General features: G+C 42.2%; 1 protein-coding gene across 1 annotated transcript; it reads right to left on the minus strand.

Moving 5' to 3' along the window:
* Positions 1–56: 56 nt before the first annotated feature.
* elp1 (elongator acetyltransferase complex subunit 1) lies at positions 57–27,844 on the minus strand. The gene is made up of 36 exons (XM_083785104.1): positions 27,735–27,844; positions 26,578–26,751; positions 26,204–26,356; positions 26,010–26,091; positions 25,553–25,633; positions 24,889–24,974; positions 24,129–24,319; positions 23,339–23,462; positions 23,053–23,146; positions 22,415–22,645; positions 22,106–22,279; positions 21,835–21,916; positions 21,055–21,219; positions 19,978–20,084; positions 19,596–19,699; positions 18,817–18,870; positions 18,383–18,488; positions 18,129–18,244; positions 17,305–17,378; positions 14,653–14,731; positions 11,651–11,730; positions 11,372–11,509; positions 9,972–10,057; positions 9,309–9,457; positions 8,690–8,813; positions 8,309–8,406; positions 7,294–7,495; positions 6,995–7,056; positions 6,587–6,649; positions 6,396–6,456; positions 5,477–5,590; positions 3,913–4,012; positions 2,355–2,482; positions 1,976–2,127; positions 505–580; positions 57–209 (listed from the first exon to the last, which is right to left on the minus strand). The coding sequence occupies exons 2-36, from the start codon at positions 26,725–26,727 to the stop codon at positions 142–144; spliced, it is 3,954 nt and encodes a 1,317-aa protein (XP_083641230.1). The 5' UTR covers positions 26,728–26,751; positions 27,735–27,844; the 3' UTR covers positions 57–141.
* Between the last annotated feature and the right edge of the window lie 87 nt (positions 27,845–27,931).

A 27,931-nucleotide genomic window follows, 5' to 3' on the forward strand; every position in this document is an offset into this window, starting at 1 on the left:
GTTGTTTGTTTGTTTGTTTGTTTGTTTGTTTGAGTCTGGCAGTATTAAAGACTTACTAGAGGAGATAAAGTTACCTTTATTAACATATATTGGCTTTTTATTTTACAGTTAAAAAAGGAATACGATACGTAAACAAAACATCTACTTCAGAACAGTTAGCTTCCACTTGACAGCATTTCTCATCTTTGGAGGTGTGAGGCTCTCTGAATCTAGAAAGAAAAAAGAACAAATAAATTACAACTAAATGAACGACCACCCCGTGCTGGTATTATACAATTATTTGCCTTTCTGGAGAGTTAACGGCTACCTAGGATGTCAAAGCTACCCACATCAGATTGATAGAAAAACATACATAAATTAGATGTATATTATAAATAATAATATAAATGAGCTCACATCATTTCTCCCACATGACAGTGTATTATGAACCCAAGCATCCCTAATCTTTGCGTATCCGAATGGGAAATCTTTGGCCAAAAAAAATAGGCAAAACAATAAACCTACCTTGCTGGGGTGCTATGGGCCTCTGCTGTTGGTAGGACGCCATGATGCTGTTTGCTGTCGAGTTGGGACCGGTGACCTGTTGAGCAGGAAAAGTGGTTATAGTTGCATTTTATTTGGTTAAATTTTCTCCATTTAAAAGGAGAGTGAGTAGTCCTAGGACCCTGTCCTAGGGAACAAGAGGATCCAGGAGGAAAATACATCACTAACCTGCACACATGCAACAACATTCACACCTCTGACCGGTAAAGCTCTTTAAGGCTAAGCTAATCCTCCATATTTTTCCACTCTTCAACAGTGTTGGGCAGTAACTAGTTACTAGTAATACATTACTGTAATATTAATACTTTACCCAGTACATGAGTAGTGTAAGGTATTACTCTGCAAAAACAGTAAGATTATAACATATTACTTTGTAACATATAACTTTTGTTTTTCTTTTGTTGGCTGCCGTTTGAAAACATTTCATTTTTTAAAAGGTTGAGAGAGATTGCTGCTTTATTTTATAGCCTTTTTGGCTGATTGGTGACTCCTTCTTAATATTATTACTCAAAACAATTGGATGCAGTTCTAAAATAAGTTGACTAAACAGAATGTTTTGCGGGTGGGGGGGGACGCAAAATAATGTAATATTATAAATATATTAGTCTTGATTTCAAGAATGAATAATATATATATACTTTTTCTTAATGAGTAATAAGTAACATTTTACTCTCTTATTGCCCAACACTGCTCTTCAATGTTGCCACTGTGCTCTTAACACCAGTAATGGACCAAGGTCATTTATATGCATAAACGGCATTATAAAACATGTAGCTCAAATCACAAAATGTGATGCATGATAGAATAGCCATATACCATAACTGTAAAGTTGTATGCCTAAAGTTCAATATCACTCTGCAACTAAGAATGAAGTTGTTAGGCTATAAACATCACAATGTATAGTATTAACAATAAATGACAATAATCAGTAGAAAGTCAGGGTTCGGACGTTCTGCATTGTTTACGCATTTATTCAGCCCCAGCTTCAAGTATATTCTTTCAGCAGAGAAGCAAGTCAAAACCAGCTGTAATTTGGAAGAGACATGAGCCGACTTCCAGAAGATACAATGCCTTCCTATGGGACAACTGCACGCAGCGCTCATTCTACACCAGAGGGTGTAGCTTTCAAACGGAGTAAGTAAAAGTAAAAAAGTAAGCCTTGCCGAGCCATGAGGCCCATGAGCCTATCTCCTGTTTCTGTAGCGTGAGGCAGCTTGATGTACAAGTACACCCCGTGGACATGATCTACAAGTACACCCCCTGGACATGACACTAGTATGTCAAAGGGACTTAAGTTACCCCAATCCAACCCTTGGTGCTGAGTGCCAAGCATCAAGAGTCTTTTCAGTCTTCGGTATGACCTGGCCGGGGATTGAACCCGACCTCCCAGTCTCAGGGCGTACATAAGAAAATGTATATTATTTTCACTCACTGGTGTTTGACTCTGTTGCAGGCCCTCTTGCCACACTTCAGGGATGGCTGCCTCCATCAGCTGGAGTGCCTCATCATAAGCCTGCTGCAGCTTCTCCCCCTGTCCGTCAAACTGGAATAGTACCAGAGTCTTCAACAGGCTGTGCACTTCCTCTACAGTGGGCGGGACAAAACAGCTTTTAGACCCAGAGTGCAGTCTTATTATTCTTTCATTAATAGGTAGTGGCTCCTGGACCAGCAGTCTTTAGTCATTAGGTTAGAAATTGTAAAACGTTTACATAGAATGAGTTTGGTTTGGTTTAAGTCAGGGTAAAGATCTAGGAGGGCAGCAACCCCGCAATAAAGCATGTTCTTGCTGGGCGTCAATGCATGGTTGGTACCTCTCATCTTGTCCACGGTGTGGATGATCTCTGCCAGAGCATGAAGCAGAGCTCGGTCCTCCAGAGGACTCCCTTCCTTGAGGCTCAGTTTCTTCCGCTCTGCTTTCCGACGGTTCTTTGACGACCTCCTGTGGGGTTCGGGAAAGGAATGGGAGGGGAACAAGATAAAGAATTGAGAGAGAGGTAAAGAAGATAAAGGAAAGATGCTGCTAACAGCTGGTTGTGATGATGGTTCTGTTGTTTTAACAGTGTTAAATCCTGTGCACTGTTACTCTTCACTTTCACTTTTCCATTTAAAATGTTCAGTTTCCCTTTCTCAATGGATTGGATTTGTGATAATTATATGAACACAACTGACATTATGATGACATTCTTTCCCAAACCGCCTCACTGTTTCCCCTATTATGCATTCAGCAGTGCCGCAGCCACTGAATTGTTACGTAAATTATTATTATTATTTTTAACAATGGAAGGTGGTTCCGTTTTATAAAGCTTTACAAACTAAAGTTATGTTAGTACAGGTGATTCATATCCAGTTGCACAATTGTCTGCAGGGAGGAGAGAAGAGAAGATCCCTCCATCCAGACCCATTGAAAGGGTTACAACACTCTTTGATCTCTCCCCAACGCCATCATGTTACTTATGCATTCTTCTTGTTATCACCGAATACACTGAAACATTCTGAATTGTCCGGGGGAAAAAAGATGTATGATGTTTCTATGGGGTTCCGTACTCTCTCAGTAGTTCTGGGAATCCGACTTGTGGTACAGAATGGTGTTCAGGTCAATTAACTTTACGCTTACTCCTTTAGTTACAACAAGCACTGCGTAGATGTAAACATTGAAGCAAACAGACGTTTATCAGGAGTCATGCAACTTACTGTAATCCATATACTGTATCACTATCGTCTGATACACACCTACAAGCTATCATTTGGTCGCAATGCAACGTGTTGATACCTTGTATATCTGTTATTTTTGTGAAGCAAGCAACACTGTTGCGCAATGCAGTACAAATTAAGCTTAATGCTACATCAAAATTAATGTAATCATTTAACTGCAAGGAAACATCTGTGAAATAAACATTTAGAAGATCCATCTTGAATCATGATCTCGCATACAAATCATGATCTCGCATAGAAAACCTCGGTATTGCACATATGCAGTGTTTTGCCTGGAGGCAGTCCACAGGGCCACTGTGACTGCTGTCAATCTCAAAGACACCCGACTTCTTGTTTTGCTTATTTTCACGCAATATAAATATTCATCACCTCTGCATCTTTACACTAGCCTGACACTCGGCCTGAATTCTCATTTCGTTTCATTTTACATCTTTTTTTAATGGCCATGGTTAGCGATTCAGGGGCTGGAGCCAGTCCATCTTTGCACAGTAATTTACTGTACTGTACTGTGTGTGTGTGTGTGTGTGTGTGTGTGTGTGTGTGTGTGTGTGTGTGTGTGTGTGTGTGTGTGTGTGTGTGTGTGTGTGTGTGTGTGTGTGTGTGTGTGTGTGTGTGTGTGTGTGTGTGTGTGTTAGTGAGAAAAAGAGAGAGGCTCACGAGGAGATACGGGAGTTGCTGTGGGAGTACTTGGAGCCCGTCATCACACTGCTGGCTTCAGAAAACAGCTCTGCGTCGGGGCAGTCTGCACCGTCCTCGTCTGAGGAGGGGGAGAGGAAGGCATGTTGCTTAGTACATTTTTCTAAATAAGCAGTTGATTGGTTTGAGTCAAATCTTCAAACTAGAGAGAGCAGCATAGCCACAGAAGCAGCCGAGGTTATGAACTATGAAATATTATGCATTTTTCATAATATTATAGTACCGTTTACTTCGTTTTGGGAGCTTGGTTACACTTTATATAATAGCATGCATTATAACACTGTAAATGCTTACATTTTAATAATGCTTCATAACAATAATCACAACACATTATACAGCATCTTATAATGACTTATAATTTCAAGTATTAACTTGATAACTGCTGGGTACTCACACTCATATTGTTTTGGCAATTTTCATCATGTATTATAATCAGGCCTATTTGGAGAAAGCTGATTGTACTTAATATGTGCAATCAGCCTTCTCCATAAAGGGCTGTCAACTCTTCAACACATTACCAAGTTATCTTTCACAACAAATCTTAAGTGCTCATTTTATATATATATAGTTGTGATGTGTATTTTAATGTACTTCTATATCTATAGTGTATTGTGGTTTTACGATGAAAGTTGTATTATTATTATATATGTGTTGTAATTTATAATAACGAGGAATTGCGAACTGTAACGTTGCATTCTTCTTATTTATTGGTCTCTCTCTCATGAATTGTAACGTTTTGCATTCTTCTTATTTATTGGTCTCTCTCATTATGATGTTTGTACTTTTGTATCTTTTCCTACTATCTGAATATGTGATGTGAATATCTATTTGTCTGTTTTTAGAGCACTGAAACAAATTCCAATCAACTCTGTTGATATGGCAATAAAGTATTGAATCCTGAATTAATGTTTTTTAATTGCATTATATTATTATACATTACATAAATATTATATTATTGACATTTTCATCTAACTTACACTGCTACTATAAGCTAGAATCAGTATGTGCACAATTGTCAAGTGCAGAGCAGGGCACTGCTCTTATTCGTTTTGTTTGTTTGTCTTTTGTTAACTCCACCAAGGAGGTCATATTTTCGCTTGTTTGTTAAATATGTTTTTGGTCTGTTACCAACATATCTTGAAATAGTAATGGGCAGATTGCCATGAAATTTATTGTGTACATTCATGCTAAAAGAGGAAGCAACCAATTGATTTTGGTGACCCTCTGACCTTTCGCTCTAGTAACAATATCAGGCCAAACATTCAATTTTCAAATGAGCGTTTCTCTTGACCCCTTTAGTCATAAAGACACAATTTGCCGTGCACATTCATGGAGGAGGAAATCTATTGATTTTTGGTGACCCCTCCGACCCTTCTTCTAGCGCTACCGTGAGGTGAAACATTCAAATGAGGAGAAACGGGGCAGACTTTTAGGCATTCGTGAAATTCTGCACTCTACTGAGTGCATTCTTGTTTAGTTTATAGAAAGCACCTGATCAAATAAGTTTAATGTTTGTTTTTTTTACCCAGCAGCTCCAGTCTGGCCTTCTCCTTCAGCTCTCGTACCACAGCCAGGCGGGTTTTATGACGGGTGAACGTCGCCCTTTGACCTTCCATGAAGGACATCTGAGTACTGAAGGCTAAGAAAAGATGACATCATATTAACCTCTCTCATACGTACCGTTATGTATCGTAGCCATCAGGCTTGAATGAGCAATTAGCTGTAGTATGCCCTGGTCCAGTGGTTCCCAAACACTGGGTCGGGGCCCGTTTGTGGGCCGTGGACACATTTTTATGGGTCCCTTTTTTTGTTTCCTACCTTTTGTTTTAAATTATTATTATTTCAAAACATTTTCAAAAAACATTCTCAAAAAAGAAAAAAATCACAAAATGCAATGTTTTTTGTTCAGTAATTAAAAAGATATCAAAGACAAATCTAAAAAAATCAATTCATTCAACAAATGTTTAATAAGTAGTCAAAATAGCTGTATTTTCACTAGTTTGGGTCCCGAGCAAAGTCTAATGTCTCTGTTGGGTCACAGGCTAAAAAGTTTGGGAACCACTGCCCTAGTCTAATACAATTAGACTGGGATCACATGGGAGAACATTTGAAATTCACAGACAATTAGACAATTTCTGCTTATAATGACATGTTCAAAACAGGTGCACCAAGGTTAAAATTGTTTTATGTTTGAAGATGCTTTTCTATAGTTCTTTCCCAATTTTTAATTTAATTAAGTTTTGACATTCACATGAAATGTCCAAAACTACACCAACATAACAAATCGTTATTGTATTATGTTATGTACTACCATATTATCTTCTTACAATGCTAACCATAATGATCCCATCCTTATAGTTGGTGTCAATGAAATGGGAAATTAATCTTGTCTTGTTCTATTCTATACTATTCTATTATCCAGGCTATCACATGAGCAGCCTTACCTTCTAGAAGAGCTGGCTTCAGGTCTGTTTCAATGATGTCTTGTCTGTTGTGCATATAGGCCTGGAACAGATAAAGTGTGCAATGTGTAAAGTGTAACTTACAAAGGAAACACAACAGACATTTTTCAAAGGTTAAACCGTTAAAAGGTTTAAAAAATAAAATAAAATTGGTGGCCATTTTGATAACTTACCAGGCGGAGCGCCTCATCCCAAAGTGCACCTTTGATCAAAGCTGAGATGGCTTCTTCACAGTCCTGAAACAGAAACATCCTCACACAGTTATGTCAGCTGCTCAATAAATTACTTTTTTTGGCAAGATATCTTTACAATGACGTAAAGTGAAGAGAGATAGGAAACGGGGATAGTGGGGAAGTGACATGCAGAAAATCCGCCAGTGGGCTCTGCCATCAAAGCCTATAATGGTACGAGCCTTAACCACTTGGCCTTCAGCGCCCCCAGCTGCTCGACAGATTTACGAGTTCATACAAAAACCGGTAACAACACTGACAATTTCCACAGGACAGGACAACACTGCGGCCAAGAAGAGCAGAACATATTGAGACGTTCCATAAAGGCATTGGGTCATCATGACGTGCTACCTTGGCATACTGGTCCAACAGCACTGCTGCTTCAGCGCACCGTCGCTGTTCAATCAGCTTTTCTACAACAGAAAGAAACAAGAGATGATTTACAGTAGTACAAAAAGCTGCTTGTCCACCAGCAGGTATGCCCTAATAATAATGTGATGTATGCAGTTACACAAGATATAATTGTGCTTTTCTGCATATATTGGATCGTGCACAGTACAGTATGGTGACTGACAACAATTACGATTATCTCAAATAATTAGACGATTGTGTAATGATAGTGACAGGCTGAGGTGAGAGTTCTACCGTACCTGCCAGGTCTCGGGCCAACAGAGCCAGCTGTGCGGGGGGCAGGGGGATCTGTTGGGCCACACAGAGGGCGTGTCTCCAGCTGCTAGCGCCCACGAAGGCCTGCAGGGCGCGGGCCGGCTCACCACAACGCCACAGCAACAGGCCCGCCATCTCAGCCTGCTGCTGGTCCACCAAGTGCTCAGCGTAGGCACAGCTCAGAGCCTGGTGGAGAGAGAGAGGGGGGTGTTCAGACAGGGTAAAAGTCAGGGTTCCAGCCAGGTATAAGGTGAGAACTGAAGTGCAATATTCTCTGGAACTGGAATTTCTGTCAATAGTTTATAACTACCAATGTATACTAAAGTTATGCAGACAAAAAAGTATATATCTTAATGTATTACTACTACCTAATCGAACGTTTTTAAAGTTTTTAATACTTTTGTTGGTTAATGTCCCATCATGTAATGTGCCATGTCAAATTCACTACCAGTTATGAGGCAAATGCATAGTTCATTTAATTGTCATAAGACAATATGTCATAGCATGTTTGGCTATGACCAAATACAAACCAAGAATTGGTCATTGCTCCAATGATGCTGCAACCATTACCAGAGTGTGGTAAAAGCCACTGGATGCTGTATACCTTGTACTGTGGGCTGTCTACTGGGTAGAGTCTCAGTTACTTTGTTCTGTGGGCTGTCTACTGGGTAGAGTCTCAGTTACTTTGTTCTGTGGGCTGTCTACTGGGTAGAGTCTCAGTTACTTTGTACTGTGGGCTGTCTACTGGGTAGAGTCTCAGTTACTTTGTACTGTGGGCTGTCTACTGGGTAGAGTCTCAGTTACTTTGTTCTGTGGGCTGTCTACTGGGTAGTCTCAGTTACCTTGTACTGTGGGCTGTCTACTGGGTAGAGTCTCAGTTACTTTGTACTGTGGACTGTCTACTGGGTAGAGTCTCAGTTACCTTGTACTATGGTCTGTCTAGAGTCTTTGTACTGTAGTTTGTACTGTGGGCTGTCTACTGGGTAGAGTCTCAGTTACCTTGTACTGTGGACTGTCTACTGGGTAGAGTCTCATTGCTTCACTGTACAACTTCTGTTCCTTCACCAGGTTCAGAGCCTCAGTGAAGTGTTCTTCTCCTGCGTCCCAGACAGAAACACAACAACTTTTTTTAGGACTCAAATTGTGCATGGAGAGTGAAGACAGGATCCATTGTCGTATTACTACCTAAATTTTTAACTTTTGCATGACATTGTAATATGATGAAGTATAAAATGGGGAATATAGATACAAGGTTCCTGCCCTGCAGTGACAATATGCATTACTGTCTCGTTTTGAGCACAAAATACTCAGCAACCGATCGATCAAATCAATCATTCTTAACACAACCCAGTAGTGTGTGACTCTGTGTATACCACTTACCACATTTGCTGAGGTGGTGTAATGCCTTTTTGTATCTTTTCAGGTGTTTGTCGATGGTGTACCTCTGGTAGTTTGTCTCCAGAGTATTGAGCATGTTGAGGAAAGGGAGGTATTCTTTGGGGTCCTTCCATGTTTGAAAAAACAAAAAACGAGAATTAGAAGAGGCAACCCAATGGGATTATTTAGCAGCTCATCTTGTTAAAATCTTCGGCTCTTAATTGTGTAAAATAAATAAAGCATTACAGGGGTACATTTATATTATATATCTCATTTATCCAAAGCGCTTTACAAAGAAAGTGCATTACATTCAGCCATTCACACACACAATCACACATTGACGACAGAGGCAACCACACGAGGCATCAACTTGCTGCTCATCAGGAGCAGTTTGATCACAGAATAAAGCTAGTGAGCAACCACTAACTTGGTAACAATGTTGTTAGCATTAAAAAATTCAACATGCATACAAAATTATGTTATAAATTAATTGTGTCTTACAATGTGTCGACAATTATGCAACAATCAATGCTGTTAAGAGTGTTTGTGTCCTGCTTGGATTGGATGTGTGGCTCCAGGTGGATGTATATAACCCAGTCTGAAATGGGATTTATTTTCTTACTTTCTGGGACTTCTCAACCACCATGAGGACCAGGTCAAAGTCATAGGTGCCTAAAGAGTGTTCATATAGGTCGTTGACATTGACAAGAAACAGCAAGTACTTCAGAGCCTCTTCAGCAGTCACTGTACCAGCAGCACCAGGGGGATTCACTGGAGAAAACACACACACACACACACACACACACACACACACACACACACACACACACACACACACACACACACACACACACACACACACACACACACACACACACACACACACACACACACACACACACACACACACACACACACACACACACACACACACACACACAGAGAGAGAAGAGAAGAGAAAGAATATAATACACCGAGACCATTACAAATGTAAAACGTATTGAATTTATACCAGTACACAAATTGAATCATTTGAATTCAGCTGAGATTTAACCGCTTAAACCATCTACACTTGCTTAACTAGTACTTAGTTCACAGGGGTCAGCTCTGTACTCGGTGCAGTCTGTTTATCCCCTTTACACCCAATCTCTTAGCCATAAATAGCATATCTGCATGCTCACAATACATCACGTTGCGAGGAGTTGTGAGCTTGTAGATCAGCAAAATCTACCCCCAGAATAGGAATGCTAGGCTTCTCCTGTGACTTGTCTTGTGTTCATATTACCTCGAAGCTCATGGACTTTCTGCAGAGCAATCTCCAACTCAGGAACGGTTTTCTTCACGTGTGATGTCAGTATAGAGAGACAGTACCTGAGGGGGCGGGACAACAGTTATTAAGGTAATTGAAAGAACAGCCCATAGAGCAGGTTGCTTCCTTCTCGTTTCTTGGCAATATAATCTCCAATTCCTTGAAATGGAAATGAAATATCAGGCAAAGCTCAAAGACTATTTAAGAACTCCGGTGTTAGTAAATAAGTCTTTGCGCTCCACGAACATGTTCCAAGATCAACACCACACAGAATAATTATTCATAATTGAGCTACAGTAGTCACATAAACTGCAATAGAAAAGGCAGTAAATAAGTTAATTTTGTCTTGTTTTAGCAGCACTGACACACAGGAGAAAGATGCTATAACTGGGGCCCGTACATTAGCTCCTGCCCTCATTGTTTTCTACTGTACTGTATGTACACCATAGCAGCAAGGCACAAACTAAGAGAGAATCTAGTCACTGCCACACACTGATTAGACAACTGGACATGAATGTTAGTTAATTATTTGTTGTTAAATACATAAGTGTAAGTGTTGTTGCTGTTTTGTTGTTGCTCTTATTTATGAGGCCGAAGACAAATTTCAACATTGTGGACAAATTCAAAAAGTGATTATATAAGTCTGTGAACATGTTATGTATGTAATATTCTTGTTTCCTATATAACTGTGATTTTGTATATCCTTTCTGTAATGTCCACGCCCACAATCAGGTGATGTCACCAATTAGTAATTCTCAGCACCTGAGCTGTATTGTTTTGGAGTTGTGTAAAAGTAAGTTCTTTGTCTGTGAAAAACCATAGCACTGACGAAGGTCTGAGGACCGAAACGTTTGCTTTTTAATTGCACCATGAGCACAGAGCACCATGAGCACAGCATGATAAAATAAAAGAAAATATATTTTTCTAAGTCTCAGTCTAAGGAGTTTTACTTCTTTTTCTATACGGTGAGCGAGTCTTTTCCAGTCAAAGTTAACATTGTGGACAATAAATGAAACTAACTAAATAAACATATATATTTGACTTTAATTTCCCGCAGGCTACATTGGACCCCTTTGCATGCTTCTAGTGTCACACCGCTGAGCAGTTTCGAGTCGGTCTAATCATTAATCATTAGGACCCCCTCGAAAACAAGTTGATGCATCTCAAGAGGCTTATCCTTTCAATAAAGGTACATTAATGAGTATTGCCTTCATACCTTAAGAGCACAGTACAGTACCTTTCCATTTCGGCTTTGCATTTCGTTTCTCACAATTGGGAGACCAATAACTGTCAATCTGATTAGACTAAAATATTCATTGATATTCTAAATAATATATATCTAGGATCTCAATGACAATGAACGAAGCATCACTCACTTGTGTGGATCCATTGATTGCATAGAATTACGCAAGGCATCACACACTACATCAATTTTCTTCCGCCCTGCAGTTACTGGAGGCTGGATCAAACTGTTCTGAGGGCAGGGGTACATGGTTTTGGTCGTGTCTTCATCCCTGTGGTAGAATAAGAATAATAATAATACGCAATGAACATAATTGCCTTTGAGCACACAGTGGTCAGACTTTGTGGTTCTTTCTCCTCCAGCTGAAGTGAATCAAATCCTAAACAACAGTTCTCAGACCCTGTGATCTTACCTGAGCTCGGTGAGGAACAGGTTGATGTGGTTGATGGAGTTCAGCTGTGTGAGAAAGGTATCCACGTTATCAAGAAACACCTGTAGAAAGAAGCAGACAGAGTCATGGATCTCGACAGTTTGTCAGCACGTTCAAAACCGACATCAGCCTTGTGATCAGCTTTCTGAATTACACGACAGAATCTACGGTCAACATTTCAGAATACAGCCGGACACCGAGCAGTTGCATTCTAGCCTGGCTTCAGTCCTTGAATCACTAGCCACGGCCATTAAAAATATATTCTGGAGAAGCTATTCAGGGTCTGGTGGTGCTGTCGAAGGTAGGGTTTTCTCAGTTGAAAATCGAATTGTCCAATGGGGATGGGGACGATCCAATATGAACCAATGGCCAAATACTCCCACTTTGGCCACTGCCCCAATTGAGAAAATGGCTGCACTGAGAGAGCTTTCAGACGCAATAATGTAGTGAAACTAAATGAAAAGTCAGGATGCGAGTCAGGCTAGTTCCATTCGAAAATGTACCAGTAATTGGTTAGGTTACAGGGGATAGATCAAGTTGTTACAGCTGATTGTATCAGCATATGTGACCAAATGCAGCAAGTACATAGTCATAGAACATTTTTGTTTTTAAGTAGAGGATCAGAGCTAAATATGATGAAACCATTTTGGATATACAGTTTATAGAAACATGTTTCAGAAAATGGAACTTTTGATATTTGGCACAGAAACTACAGATTTTCTCACAGTATCAGTTCAAAATACATCTCAAAGATCAATTAAGGTAGATTTGATATGTAGGCTATTTACTGAATGTAGTCAATTACCCAACAAATGAATAATGGTGGATTTACATGTACATTGTAACTTTTTAAATGTAGTTCAACACATACCAAAGTATGCCTTCATCAGTCTGAATCTTTTAAACATAAGCAGCTGCTCTCACTATTATTTTAGTATAAGAAAACACTGCATTTGAATAGCTAGAGCTCAAGGTGAGAAATAACTCTCCAGGCAATAACGTTTCACGTCCTGCCATCTTTTTTCATTTGAACAAAAAAACTAGGAAAACGTGACTTGATATTTATGCACCAATTTCAGCTCGATATACTGAAGAAGGCAGTTGCATCTGCCAAAACGTTGGTTCCTACTCTGCATCCTAATAAATAATCGGCACTTTGGCTATCAGTGTGTGCAGCCACTCTTTTGTCTTTTTAAGACTTATCTTTTTACCAATGATCAGCTCTGACCGTGGCTTATATTTTTAATTGAAAATGTTGTATGTATTTTTATTGAGGCTCTGAAATTTCACATCTGTTTGATTGCAATACAATGCATATAGAACCACCCAATTTATTTTTTAAACACAACAAAACAACAAATACCACAACATGGACATTAAATTCCAGGTTACAAGAATCTTTTTGTTTTTCGCTTGCCTGTGGCTTTTATTTAACCAGGAAGTGCGTTGTGTGTTTTAACAGCGACTCTGGGCGATACGAATCTCCTAGTGGGCGTTCCTGCTGTCATTACCCATGTCCTCGTATAGGTGGTGTGGAGGGTAAACAAAGCAACACATTAATTGGATTGGCTATTGCCGGACGATGTCGTCCAAAGATAACATATTTTCATGTTTTTGGGGCAGGCCTGTTATCGCCAGCAGTTGTGGGGTCCCATAGACAGATAACGCACTTCCGGAAAATACGTGACTTTTAGGTGAATGATATAAAGACAAATATATGGCATCACATTCAGCATTCACCAGGCTAATATTACTGCGTAGACATTAGTCTGGAATCTCTGTGTGGAACATGCATTTCCAAGGGACGTACTGCATTAAAGAAAATACCTCTTCCCTTTTTTGCACTGGGAGATTCGTCTGGTTTCCAGGCTAAAATAAATGTCTGAAGATTTAACGTATTTAATGTATTTAACTGAATATAGTTTGACAGAAATCTAATTACACACCTTTTTTATATCTGTTTATATGATGGATTACATATACCGTAGACTCTGTAGTATAGAACTACATGAGAAAAACAAAAGAAACTCAAAGTCTAGTTTGAGTGCTGACAACTTGCCAGCAAAGTTCCATGCCGGTGCTAACTAAATCTTCTGTTACAACGTATTACCAAGTATTATGAGCTGAAACTGTCTGTCACCGTGGGTGTGATGCTCCTGTGTGTCAAAGCCAGCAGCTTTGACACACAGTTCTGCTGCCGATAAACATGCACACTTGCCACAATCAAACCTCTGAAATCTCTCAAATAGAAAAGACAAAATTCGTTATTACAATAAAAAATGTTTCGAAATCTGTGAAAGTTCACATCACAGCTAGTGTTGTAAAGTGGCCAGAGGCAGTCTGCAGTCTTCTTCAGTTGGTGTGCAGCACATACAGTATGTACAGTACACACATAGCCCCTGGCTATAACAGACTGTAGCACACACACCTTATATATACATACAGCCTCTTCTCTCCCTGGCTAGGACAGGATGTAAAACTAAACCAACTAAACCAAATTTGCAGGAAACTGTATTATGCAAGTGCGCATGCGCAAAACTGTAAAAAGGAGTACCGTACACTGCAGAAGGAGAGGCCAACCAAAAAATATAAAAAAGACCACACCTGTGTTTCCCATGTTGAAAAGACATACAGTAACAGCCATGGAAATAGATTCTGTAGCAAAAACACAAAGTAATAATAATTGTGTCCCTTTAGGCGTGTTAGGCAAAGTATATAGTATTTGCACATACCTGGAATTTGTCCTCTGCAGTTAACCCATCCTAACTATTAGGTAAACTGTTCTTTCGTTTTGTTTTTTTTAGCTCAGGGAGCAGTTGGGGTTCACTCAAGGACACAAGCCAGGAGGAGACAAACCCAGAGCCTTCTGGTTCCCAGAGAGCCACTCGCACTGCTGCCCATTACCCAGAACATTAACTGTAAAGAATTGGTGGCCACGTGTCAGCGTCAAACATATAAACCCTGGAAGAATAGAGGAAGCCTACCTTGGGGTTGTAGTCGTATATGAAGTTCAGATTTATCCTCAGCTTCTTCATACACTCGAAAGCTTCACGGAACCTCAAGCTGAAAGAGAGACAAGATATATGAATGTGACTAGTGCCTTCACTGCCTTGTCGGTTTTAAATTCGGAATATATTAGAGAAAATAATTGGTGACACATATCAAAAGTGTCTTGCCATACTGATTAGTGCCTTGTATGTCAGCTTTACATTCAGATTAGAGAAAATAATTGGTGATAGTTATCAAAAGTGTCTTGCCACATACCCATGAATGCATATTTTACTGTGGTGATTCTGATTTTAAAGGGCAAGACCAACTCCCACTCACTAACCACTGCTAAAACCTCCTTCTACCACACCAAAATCCAATCCTGTACTTCTAACCCAAGGAAGCTCTTCTCCACTTTCACCTCCCTCCTTAAACCCCCTCCCCCCACTCAACCCTCATCCCTCACTGCTGATGTTTTTGTCAACTACTTCGAGAAGAAGGTTGATGATATCAGCAGCTCCTTTCCTCCCCTCCCACATAAAGTGGCATCTGACTCAACCAACACCAACCCCAACATACCATGCATGTCCTCCTTCTCTCCTCTTTCCCCAGACGAGGTTCTACAACTAGTAACATCCTCTAGACCTACCACTTGTCCTCTTGACCCTGTCCCGTCTCCAATCTTCCAGACCATCGCACCTGATCTGCTCCCCTTCATCACCTCCATCATCAACACCTCAGTAACCTCAGGCTGCGTCCCATCTGCCCTCAAGTCAGCCAGAGTAACACCACTCCTCAAAAAACCAACCCTTGACCCCTCAGATGTCAAGAACTACAGACCGGTATCACTCCTTTCATTTATTTCTAAAACCATTGAACGTGTCGTCTCCAACCAGCTCTCTCTCCATCTCTCACAGAACAACCTGCTGGATCCCAACCAGTCCGGATTCAAGAAGGCCCACTCCACAGAAACTGCCCTGCTGGCAGTCACAGAAGCACTACATGCTGCCCAAGCTGCTTCCCACTCTGCAGTACTGATTCTCCTAGACCTATCAGCAGCATTTGACACAGTGAACCACCAGCTGCTCCTAGAAACCCTAGCGGAGCTAGGCATCGGTGGAACGGCACTAAAGTGGTTCTCCTCCTACCTCACCGATCGGACCTACCAGGTTTCCTGGAAAGGTCTGCTATCATCCCCCCGAACCCTCCAAACTGGGGTCCCACAGGGATCTGTACTTGGTCCCCTCCTTTTCTCACTGTACACTAAATCCCTTGGCACTATCATCTCTGCTCACAATATATCCTATCACTGCTACGCCGATGACACACAACTGTTCCTATCCTTCCCCCCCTCTGCCACTCAGGTGGAAGAGCGCATCACTGCATGCCTGGCTGACATATCACAGTGGATGTCCTCCAACCACCTCAAGCTGAACCCAGACAAGACTGAGCTTCTCTTCTTCCCAGCTAAGTCCTGCCCTATGCGGGAGCTAACTATTTCCGTAGACAACGCCCTGGTAACGTCTGTCCCAACAGCCAGGAATCTTGGTGTTGTCCTGGACAGTCAGCTCTCGTTCAAAGCTCACATCACAGCTGTCACTCGATCATGTAGGTTCACACTCTATAACATACGACGAATTAGACCGTTCCTCACCCAGGAATCAGCCCAGCTCCTAATCCAGACAACAGTCTTGTCAAAACTCGACTATTGTAACTCCCTCCTTACTGGCCTACCAGCATGTGCACTTAAGCCTCTCCAGCTGATCCAAAATGCAGCAGCTCGCTTGGTCTTCAACCAGCCAAAATTCTCACATGTCTCCCCCCTGCTCCGCTCCCTCCACTGGCTCCCGGTCGCTGCCCGCACAGAATACAAAACTCTGATGCTGGCATTCAAAGCAACCAAAGGTATGGCTCCCCCATATCTTACAAGTATGATTGAACCCTACAAACCCTCCCGCGCACTCAGATCAGCCAACGCAGGGAAACTGGAAGTACCCTCACTAAAAACGCCGGGACAACGCTCCACACGTCCCAAACTCTTCTCCCTTCTGGCTCCAAAACTGTGGAATGCACTTCCCATTGCAGTCAGAACTGCAGCATCACTCCCAATCTTCCGCCGTAGCCTGAAAACCCACCTTTTCAGACTCCATCATGGCCCATAGCACTTACCCTAACCCCTTACATAGCATTTCTGTTGGCTTAGATAGCATTTGACACAGACTTATAGCATGTTAAGTAGACAGCACTATAATTGTATTGTATATAGTCATAGCACGCCATAGTACATATGTATAGCATAGTAGTGAATATGTATAGTTTATTATGTATAGTGTATGTATAGTTTCATCATATAGATATTCCACTGTTACCTTCTTATCTTACGCATGTTTCATGATAAATGCTTTTATGTGATGTATTCCCATGCTTTTGTTCTTGCCTAAATGTAAGTCGCTCTGGATTAAGAGCGTCTGCTAAATGCCTAAATTGTAAATTGTAACTCCAAAGGTGGACAAACCTCTACCACAGCGGTCTTGCCCTTTAAGATTCAAACCCCTAATCCCTACCACTTGAAGTCAGTGAATGAATCCTGTGCTCTATAGATTGAGCTACACTGTCCATCATCCACATACTGTAGAGCTGTAGCTCACCTGTCCAGCCACTTCCTCAGCTGAGCCAGTACCAGCGCTCGATGGTGAACGGTCTCCAAGTTACCGCGTGGCATCTTCACACACACACACACACACACACACACACACACACACACACACACACACACACACACACACACACACACACACACACACACACACACACACACACACACACACACACACACACACACACACACACACACAATAAATTGCACATCCCGCATAATGTTACTTTTAGTACTGTAATTACTTTAAGTACATTTTGATGCCAATACTTTTGTACTTTTACTCAAGTACATTTTGAATTCTGGACTTTTACTTGTAACAGAGTAGTTCTATATTGCAGTATTGATACTTTTACTTTTTTTTTCCACCACTGTCAATTTGACTGGTTTAACTGGTGACATGTATAGCGAAAATGAGAACGTATATTAGGTTTACCAACAGATTATTTGGATGAATACACTATAAGCCTAGTGTATTCATCCAAATACCTCTAAACCAACCTGTAGAATGACCCTGGTGTCCTGAGGGACCACCTCTAAACCAACCTGTAGAATGACCCTGGTGTCCTGAGGGACCACCTCTAAACCAACCTGTAGAATGACCCTGGTGTCCTGAGGGACCACCTCTAAACCAACCTGTAGAATGACCCTGGTGTCCTGAGGGGCCACCCATAAACCAACCTGTAGAATGACCCTGGTGTCCTGAGGGACCACCTATAAACCAACCTGTAGAATGACCCTGGTGTCCTGAGGGACCACCTATAAACCAACCTGTAGAATGACCCTGGTGTCCTGAGGGACCACCTATAAACCAACCTGTAGAATGACCCTGGTGTCCTGAGGGACCACCGTGACGATCCTGGAGCCCCTCTCTACGCGCCGCACCGTCTCGTCATTCGTTCCTCCGTCTGTGCTCAATGCCTCCTGCAGCCCTAACGGGGGGGCAAAGGTTGGCATAATAAAAAGGCCTATTCACACTCCACTTTTAGGTGATGAAGTGACCACCCAAACGGCGACCACCAAAACGGTGACCACCGAAAAGGTGTGTGCGTCGCGACTCTGTAACATACCTTTAACTGTGAGCACACTCAGTTGGAGGCAGCGACAGGTGTGCGAGTGTGTGGTGAGCAGGAGAAAGTCATCATAAACCACAAAGGAGGAGACATTAGAGGCCACCTGAGGAGGAACCAGATCAATCTATTCACTTAGTTCCAAAACCAGAGCAGCATGCTGACAATTACAATAGTAGTGAACCACCCATGCCACTATGATTATGCTTACAGGACAATTTCACAACTATGTTTTGAGATGAAGAAAACCAGTTTGCTAACCTGGTAAACCACCCCTACCAGGCTAACAGTTTGCAGTTGGAATGGGTCAACTTTTACAAGTTGATTTGTTGTTTTAAAATGACCCATATTGTGTTTGCTACAATATATGCAACTGTGCCCAAAATAGATTTAAAATGTTCTAAGCTGAGAGATAGTTCATATTGCATTCATACCTCAGTGTCACCAACGTATAGGTGGGATCTGTCTGTGAGCCCCAGCAAATGTTCCTGTGGACATCATAAACATGGAGACAAAGTGCATTATGAGCCTAGAGAAATGTGGAGGGAGCAGTGTTGACATAAAAGTTATTATTCTTAAAATATTCACATTCATGAAAATTCTTCCCAGAACACCTTCAACAGTGGCAATACAATGTTTCTCATTTATGCAGGACTGATACACTTTCAATCAACTCCCACCATGTTTTTTTTTTTTTTTTAAGATTTGTGGCTTTTTGCCTTTAATGATAGTTACTGTACAAGTGAAGATAGTCAGGAAAGAGGGAGAGACATGCAGCAAAGGTCGTCATGAGCAGGACTCAAACACGCAACGCGCCGTCAGGCCAGATCTATTTATTATGTGGCAAGCTCCTGGACCACTAGGCCAGCAGGCGCCCCAACTCCCACCATGTTAATCAATGATACTCTGATTGGCACCGTTTCCGACCTTGAGTCTATTCTTTACCATCACTGGTTTTCAACTTTTTTCATATCAAGTCCCATTATATATTCGGCATATGAGTCACGGACCACCATTTGATGAAATTTAGCCTCTCGGATCCAAAACTAAATTATATTTTGTTATCGTTGGATAACAATTTGTCCATGGTGTATTGATGCGTTCGCAAACTAGTTCTTCCTTCTCTGGTTGCAGCACCAAAAAAGCTCCCCGACAGCATAATCGGAGCAAATATGGCGCAGTGTGTAAGGGCAGTAACTGGGCAGTACTGTACCTGACCACCAATGCTGCAGAGGGCCATCTGCACACAGGAAACAGGGAAATTCACCCTGTAGCCACTGGAATCCATCCACTCCTCCACGGTGAGCTCTAGAGAATCTAGACGCAGGCAAGAGTCTTTATTTTACAGATGTATACAGATGGGTTTGAATTGGGTTGTACAGCTGAACTTTAACAATAGCTTCTTTATAGCTTAGGAAAGCTGGGTGGTCAGTGAAATCCAGACACATACAATTCTGAGGTCTCAGGTACAGTTGTACATTACTTGTACCAGTATATAAGTGCATTCGTTTTACTGGAAATCGTTAATAAGTATGCAGTAGTAAAATAGCTCTAACACTAGTATTAGATTGACTGAAGGAGTAGTTGTGACTGACCCCAGAGCAGCTTCCTGGTTTGTCCATCTTCTAGTTGCAGGGCCACGGTGCTGGTCTGGGAGCTGTAAGACATGCCGATCACAACACCTTCCACCTCCACCTGGGAACTGGACACAACACACCAAGGACACTTCTTTACATTAATGAACATTACATTACAATTGTAGCGCAAATACACTGGATTTAACAGAGATGCTAATTTCCAGACCTTAAACACTAAACAATACTGACATAACAAGACATGACATGAGAGGAAAGCATACAAATACATAGTAGTTTCAAACAGTAAAAAGTGGAAAATGTGGACACTAGGAGGAGCTGGGACTCGAACCACCAATAGGCTTCATACGTACCAATGTCTCGCCTCAGGCCTTTTCTTTTTGTACGCTATGGCAGGCCAGAATATAATGAATAGCTAATTCAATAACTGGATCTTATGACAAACCACATTAATAACTATATTGTTATAAAAGTTATTGGCCCAGACCGCTGGCCTAGCTTAGGCTTAGGCTCTAATGTAGCTTGACAGCGCATCACAGGTTCGAGTCCCAATTGCGACGGCCTTTGCTGCGTGTCACTCTCCATCTCTCTCTCTCCCCGTTTCTTGTCTAACTACACTTAAAAAGTAAATAACGATTTGTGTGGTATAACGACATACTGAAAGAACTGCACATGTAATCAAATGTTACAGGGGCAGATAGAAATCTTATGGTATATACTGTAATGGAACAATTTTGAGTGCTTGAATGTGGCATGAGGTTATTTTGTTTGTTATTTTAAAAAGGTCATTAAATGTTCTTAAAAAAGAAAAAGTCCTTTTCAAACAGGAGCTCTTTCATTGTTCAAGGTCTCTTCAGACAGAGAGAAATGGTGTATTAGTTAAGACATTCAAAAGGCAATCTCAGCATCTGCCATCTGTAGATGATTTAAATAAATTCATAGTCATTGATTCATAGAAATTGAATACATTCGACTCTCAAAATGAGTTGCAAGAGCCCTACTGCAATAGTAGCCTACTACATGAAGAGTGTGCACACATGCACTTCATAGTGTGTCATGCTGCCATGCATTACCGACCTGCTGTGGAGTGTGTGTGGGGATCCGTGGTCCTCCTGTGCAGTGCTGAGGAGGGACAGTGTGGAGGTAGCAGGCAACAGCCCAGCACTCAGCCCCAGAAACACATCCTCCTTCAGCCACAACAGCTGTCTCAAAGCCAGTGGCTCCTCCTGAGTCACTGGAACACTGGAGCAAACGCGTACAACAACACAGTGACACAGATACTGTAAAGGCTCATGCATACTCCAGTTTAGGTGACCTAAAACGGTGCTAATGAGTCGAGGCCATCATACTCGCGTGATGTCCTTAAGCATTAACACTGCCTCCCTCTGATTGGTTTCCGATCCCCTTCCGTTCTTCCGTTTTGCTTCCGCTATGCTTCGCAATAAATCTCGGGGAAAGGTTCACGCGTCGCCGTCGCCTCCCGTTGCCTCCATGTTGCCTTCCGTTGAGATACAGACACCCCAGAGTCGTCTACCTTTATATGTCTATGCAAAACCCCTGTGCCTGCAAAACCAAGGGGATCGCCCACCAAACTTCTAGACCAATCAGTGAACGAGGTGATAGCCCAGAGTGAAAGACTTGTCGGACAGTAATAAACAGAGAGATGCGTGTCGGGGTCCATGGTGATGGCTGACATAATGCTGTAGTTTTCTAACCTTTAGAAAACGACATTGCGGTGATAAGGTATCACCTCAAACTGGAGTATGGGTAGGCCTTAAGTGTTTGTTTCAACAAGGCTATATGTTAGTGGTGACATTGATTCACTCATATTCAAAAATATAAAGTTAAGTGTGTTACCTGTATGTTGTGTGTAGGACCAGGGGGTGGGACAATATTCGGAACCCTCCTGTTGTCGTCTTATGAGATTGTTCTGCAGACTCTGGGTAGAGGGAGAGTAATCGATATCAAACAAACAGAAAGAAAACTAAATAACAACACAGTTGTAACATATGGACTTAAATTAACCATATAAGTAATAGCAAAATAAACTTAAGAGAATACTGTTTTCTCCATTCCTTTGGTTTAAAATGAGTTAGGGCCTGGGACTGGGGCTGGGGGGTGAACCTACCTCCGTGGCGATAGACAGAGATGTGACCGTCAGCTGTGAATGCAGCCAACTGATTGGTCCGCTGGGGTTGACAGAGGAAGGTGACCAGGTTGACGGGGCAGGACAGCTGGAGCTCAAAGGAACACATGGGAGGAGGAACCACGCACTGACGAAACGTCGTCACCAGGATCTTATCTACACATAATAACATTATTAGCACAATCAGTGCCGGGACTTTCTTCAAAATAAAGGCGCTAGAGTGCCAGAAGATATGGGAGATTTTACTCTAAAAAGCCCCGCCTTCCGTTCTCTCAACTGATCCCCTCTCACCTCCATCGATCACAGCAACGTTGCCGTTGTCCGTGGCATCGAGCCCGGGGCTCCGCTCGGTGGTCCAACCCCAGTCGTACGTGAGACTGACCCAGCCGCGGGTCACCACATGGAGCCGTAGGGGCTGCGCCGGGTCCCAGCTGACACAAGCTGGAGCCCGCTGGGGATCGGCGCCAAAGTCCATGTTCTGCTTCAGGTACCAGTGGTAGTTTCCCACCGTCCACAACTGAACTGTTGAGGGAAGATTAGATGTTGTAGACGAGAGGTTAAGACATCAACAGAGTCCCCTACCAGCCTGGGTCTGCTGACCTAGGCAACTTTCTTGGTTAAGGAGATTATACAGTCATAATCCCTTTTTAAATATGACCAAAATCTAAAGTTAAAGTTATGCTAAAGTACCCTTGGGTGCAACAAACAATAAAGAGATATGCGTCGACATTGGTAAACCGAAAGAACGGCAGTCCAATACCATTCAAAACACACATGATATGCTATTCTACACAGCAGCAGACAGTGTAGAATAGCATATAATGAAAGATAATTTGTCAAGACATCTTAGCATTAAAAACAGAGTACATGCAGATTGCAAACATACAGTACAATCAATTCTCATATGCTCATCCTGGTCATGGACTTACTGTATGTGTTGACTTGGCAATCCTCATTTGGAGCCATGTCTTCTAGCCACACAGCCAGAACAGTCGAGTCACTGTTCCACAACAGCTCCTTCACCTGAAACAGACACACAGCACATTTGTATTCTCGACACAAATGCTCAACTACAAGGGGGGGAAAAAGAAAAGAAAATGATGACCGTTTGTAGTGGTGTAATGTTGGTCAGGTATGTCATATCTTTGAATTTTACTATATTAATTGCCATCCTCATTCGCCACTACACAGGTGATGTTTTTGGGTCTCACGTGCCTTAGCCTGGTCTTTGTTTAATGGCAGTGTGAAGTCTCCATGTAGAAGGCCGTTCTTTTCCATAAACACCACACTGTGCTTGTTGGGCTGTCGCTGGGTGGACGCGATCAGACTGCCTGATGGTCTGAAACAGAGGGAAATGGTTTCAGTATGGCTTACGACCAGAGATATACAAGTTATACGTACTGTAATACCACTACTATAATACACTATAATATGCAATAATGCACAAGCGGCATTGGTATGTCTTGATTATATCAGGGCCACGGTAGTTGTTGGCACGACTTGAAGCAAAGTGTCTTAAATGCCTGTAGTTGTGAAGCGAGTTGGGCTTTGAGTGTTCCGGAATTATTGCTATCATTGATTGCGAATGGTTTGCAGCACGACACACCCATATTTGTAACCAATAAACGTTATGTTGCTAACCGAAATCTAGCCTAAGATATGGAACGCATCTATGTCACCTTAGCTTTAACCACTTTAAGCTGTTGAACATTTTTGGTGGTCCTTGCCTGAGGAAGGTCCGGAGGGACCGAAACGTTGCTTCATTAAATAAGAAAATACTCATGTACCAAGCGGGTGTATTCTATAGCTTTCATTGATGTCCACTGGCCTACGCACCTGTGCATACACCTGATTTCTAGGTACAGTATGCGAAGGTTTTCTCCTACAGTGGTCCTTGACATGAAAACGTTTGAGAACCACCGACATAGAAACATAGGTTTTTCTGAAAACCGTCAGGATTTAGAAAACATTTGTAGAATCTGGTCTCGGGTCTAAATGGTCTTACTTCCAGCAGAGAGCTTGCTCCAGTCCATTGATGGTTTCGCTGGTGGCCTGCAGGACACACTCTCTGTTCCACACCCGGACCTTCCTGGCTCCGCTTTGAGGACACACAGCACTCACAGCAAACAGCTGGCCGTCCCCGCGCCACGTGACCCTCGGACGGCGGTCGTCCCACGGCAACGCTGGCTCCACCTCCTGTAGGTTTATTTGCACATATACCAGCGATAGGGTTGTACGAGTTGTATAGAGGAGTAGAGACCAATGATATCATACACTAAGGGCCTGGGAGCTTATAAAATAAAGACACAGGTGAAAACTAAATGTGCGTCATACAAGGAATAGCAAAAATACATTATCTACAAGCTCACAACTCCTCGCCGCAAGACACATTGTGAGCTCTCAGATCAGCTAATTTATTCCCTTTTTCTTCTTCAAAAAATAGGGATGTCAGAGATCATGTGGTTAGACAACTAGTTTAAAAATGTTGATGTATTTGTACTCGTCTTTATCTGTGTTCATGTCCTTTGCTGCTCAGCAAAGCCCTCTGACAAACCTGTTTTGTTCATAATGCATGTGAATTGTCCTTATTGGGAGGGGAGATAACATGTGATTTAATGTGTGAGACAGAAGACAGACACAGGCAGAAGTGCAGAGATGAGTCAAGTTATTGTTAACTTGTGTTGCTCCTATTTGTACTGTAGAACTAACTAGTAGAATAAATTAACAGGAGAGAGACAGGAATGAGACTGGCATTTAATACTAACCAAAGACTTCTTTTGGGCTGCCTGCTTCCCCTCTGAACCATGGAACTGGGTCTCTTTTTTACCCCAACCCACTGTGATGAATTTTCCTTCAAGTAGAATGAACACACACACGCGCACGGGTCAGGTTCAAGCATTGCATATCAATATTTTGACAAGCACAAGGGACTATACATCGTCTGGGATTCTCGATATTGTAATGGCATTCAGAAAATTACGTCATGTGGTTTGTTTAGAGCCTAATTATAGGGTCCAGTGTCTAGAGGGTTGAAGTGGTTTGGTGATACGACTCTAGAAGTATCCAACTAGGTGTCAGTAATGCCTAGCCTACCTACAACAGGTTCTTTCAGAGGAATATGTTGTCTTTAGACTCTTGTAATAGTAGGTATTATGTCCCAAACATCCCAAATCACGTAGACTGTTGTATAACCCAAACTATTAATAGTAATACTACTAATACATGTGACTGAGTCACAGAGTGTGGCTTATTTATGAACGACCAGTTAAAACTGGTTGTCTTAACCAGTTAAAACCGGTTTGGACCGTTTAAACCAGTTAAAACTCAGCACGCACTGACCCTGGCGCAGCACACCCGAACGACAACACACCCAGTGCACTGAATAAACGAACGAGTGCACTCAGTGCGAATTTATGAACGCGCCCCTACCTTCACCAAAGTCATCCTGGTGGATTCCGACCTCTGTGATTGGCTCAAAGTCCTTCGTCATCATTATGACGGTCTCCTGACCTGAGGGGTTAAAAAGAAGAGATTACTCCAGAGGTCAAAAACAAGAAATTACACCTAATATACTTACTATTGTACTAACCCTCATAATGGTTACATATGTTGGTATAGAGGGTATTACAGTAATTACAGGGTAATTTACATGTACCAACCAACCTGTACATTAATACTATTTGTATTTACGGTATTCATAATTATTATTTCGTGACTATGAATTGAATACCCAGGACCTGTATGGAAACAAGACCGCAAGGACTTTTTTTCAGTGATATCCTTTCAGTGTTTGACTGTACTCTGTTTAGCGTTTCCATTTCTGCCTAATAAAGTATTAAAATAATCAATCAATCAATCAAACAATCGGTACTCAGACTGAACTCACCAGTAGTGAGCGTAACTAGTTCCTCATCAGGACTCCAACTCATGGAAGTCAGACCACTGTCCACACTACCAACACACTCTAACTGTGGGACACACACACACACACACACACACACACACAGTGTAAAATAATATTTAGCGCCGTCTGGTGAACAGATCTTCATGTTGTCCCTGAATACAGGAGCAGTTGCCTACTTGGTTTGTGATGAGGTTGTAGAGGATGACATCTCCACTGGCTGTGGCCACACACACAGCCTCTTGCTCAGGCAGGTCCTGGATGCCAACCACTGCCCCGCTACCATCCTCAGGGAGGTAATCCGCGGTTGTTAGCGATATCTCATTCACCACCTGAGAAGGACCAGACAATTGACGAGGTGACTGAACCACCTTACCGGAACAGTTTTTATTTTATTTTAGTTTCTTAGTTTTTATCATCCGGTCTAAACCACGCCTAGACCCGATTACACGGGCGATTTAGGAACACAGATCAGGTGGAAAGTCTGGTGACGCGAGGTTAGAAAGCCAGTAGCTAGATAGAAGCACACACAGCTCGTTTATCAACAACTTACCTGGCCGTTTTGCGGGTCAAACTCTGTGATGGAGTATTGGGAGGCCAGCAGTACCGAACCGGTCTCTGTCCGAACCGTGAAACACTGCGGACTGCCCGGGCCCTGGTGCTCTGCGTTCCGAAGGCTCTTCAGCAACTTGAGGTTCCGCATCTTGCATCCAGATGTATAGTGTTACTGTAACATGGTCAATGCAAATTTAAAAATATATATTATAAATTAGTACTCAAAGGAGACCCGCCGCAGTGGTGAGGTGAGTGGTGAGTGGTGGTAGGTAAGAACCTAACCGGAATGTCTAAATCCTTGACACGATATATGGGTTGTAAGGCCAAATATCCTGTATTGTACGGAAGGCAAAGGAGTCTCTCACGAGGAGCCGCGGAGGAAATAATGTTTGCCTCTTAACTCGGGGGTCAATAATCTTTATCTAGAACTTGGCTGAATGGCTGTCACAATGACAATGCCAGTCAGCTGGATGCTTGTCACGATGCCAATTGTCTGTATCCATATATGGAGTTCTACATCTGGTATGACCCGGTTCCGGCAAGCCGCCCCACGTCCGAAATGGTTGAGAAATGACAGGTGTGGGGGGGTCCCCAGGTGGGCCCTCTACTGTACTGTACTGTAACACCCCAAATCATCATACAGTTAATATGTGTGTGTGTGTGTGTGTGTGTGTGTGTGTGTGTGTGTGTGTGTGTGTGTGTGTGTGTGTGTGTGTGTGTGTGTGTGTTTCTGCTGCTGACACTTGGCAAACCAAACCAAATGCAATTTTCGTGCTCGGACAGACCCAGCTCTCTAGGAGGGGGGGGGGGGGCTTTTAACTTTTTTACAGGGCCTGTCAGATTCGACAAGCCCCAGCTGTCTTTGAGAGCAGTTTTGAAGGAGTCTAGGTTTTCTATATCATAATGGCTATTGGTAGGGCGTTACAAGTATTGGTGCCATATGAGCGAAATTAATTTAATCCCTTGTTTGAGCTGGAACGCAACCAAGCTATAAATTAGGGTTACATTATCTTAAAAGCTACTAAATAAAGAAGATGAATTGAACTGTCATCGTTATGACATGCGCTGCTCTGTCCTGGCTAGATTGTTAGCTCCGGATGCTGGCTATAAAAACTTATTTACTTATTTGTATTAAACCTGTAAAATCCAACCTACCTTGAAGAAGTGGTTTGATTTAACAGATATCCGACTAGCCTACAACATGAACATGAACATCACACACATGCTCGTGTGCGTGTTGTGTTGTGGCGTTATAACCTTTCAACTCAAACCACAACAAACACAGTGAAATAAACCGTTGTCGTCCTCTGGTGGTGCGGAGTAACCTAACGCATTAAAACACATTTGTATTT

The sequence above is a fragment of the Protomyctophum parallelum genome (genome assembly GCF_964188405.1).
Source record: "Protomyctophum parallelum genome assembly, chromosome: 16".
In the NCBI taxonomy this organism is placed as follows: Eukaryota; Metazoa; Chordata; class Actinopteri; order Myctophiformes; family Myctophidae; genus Protomyctophum; species Protomyctophum parallelum.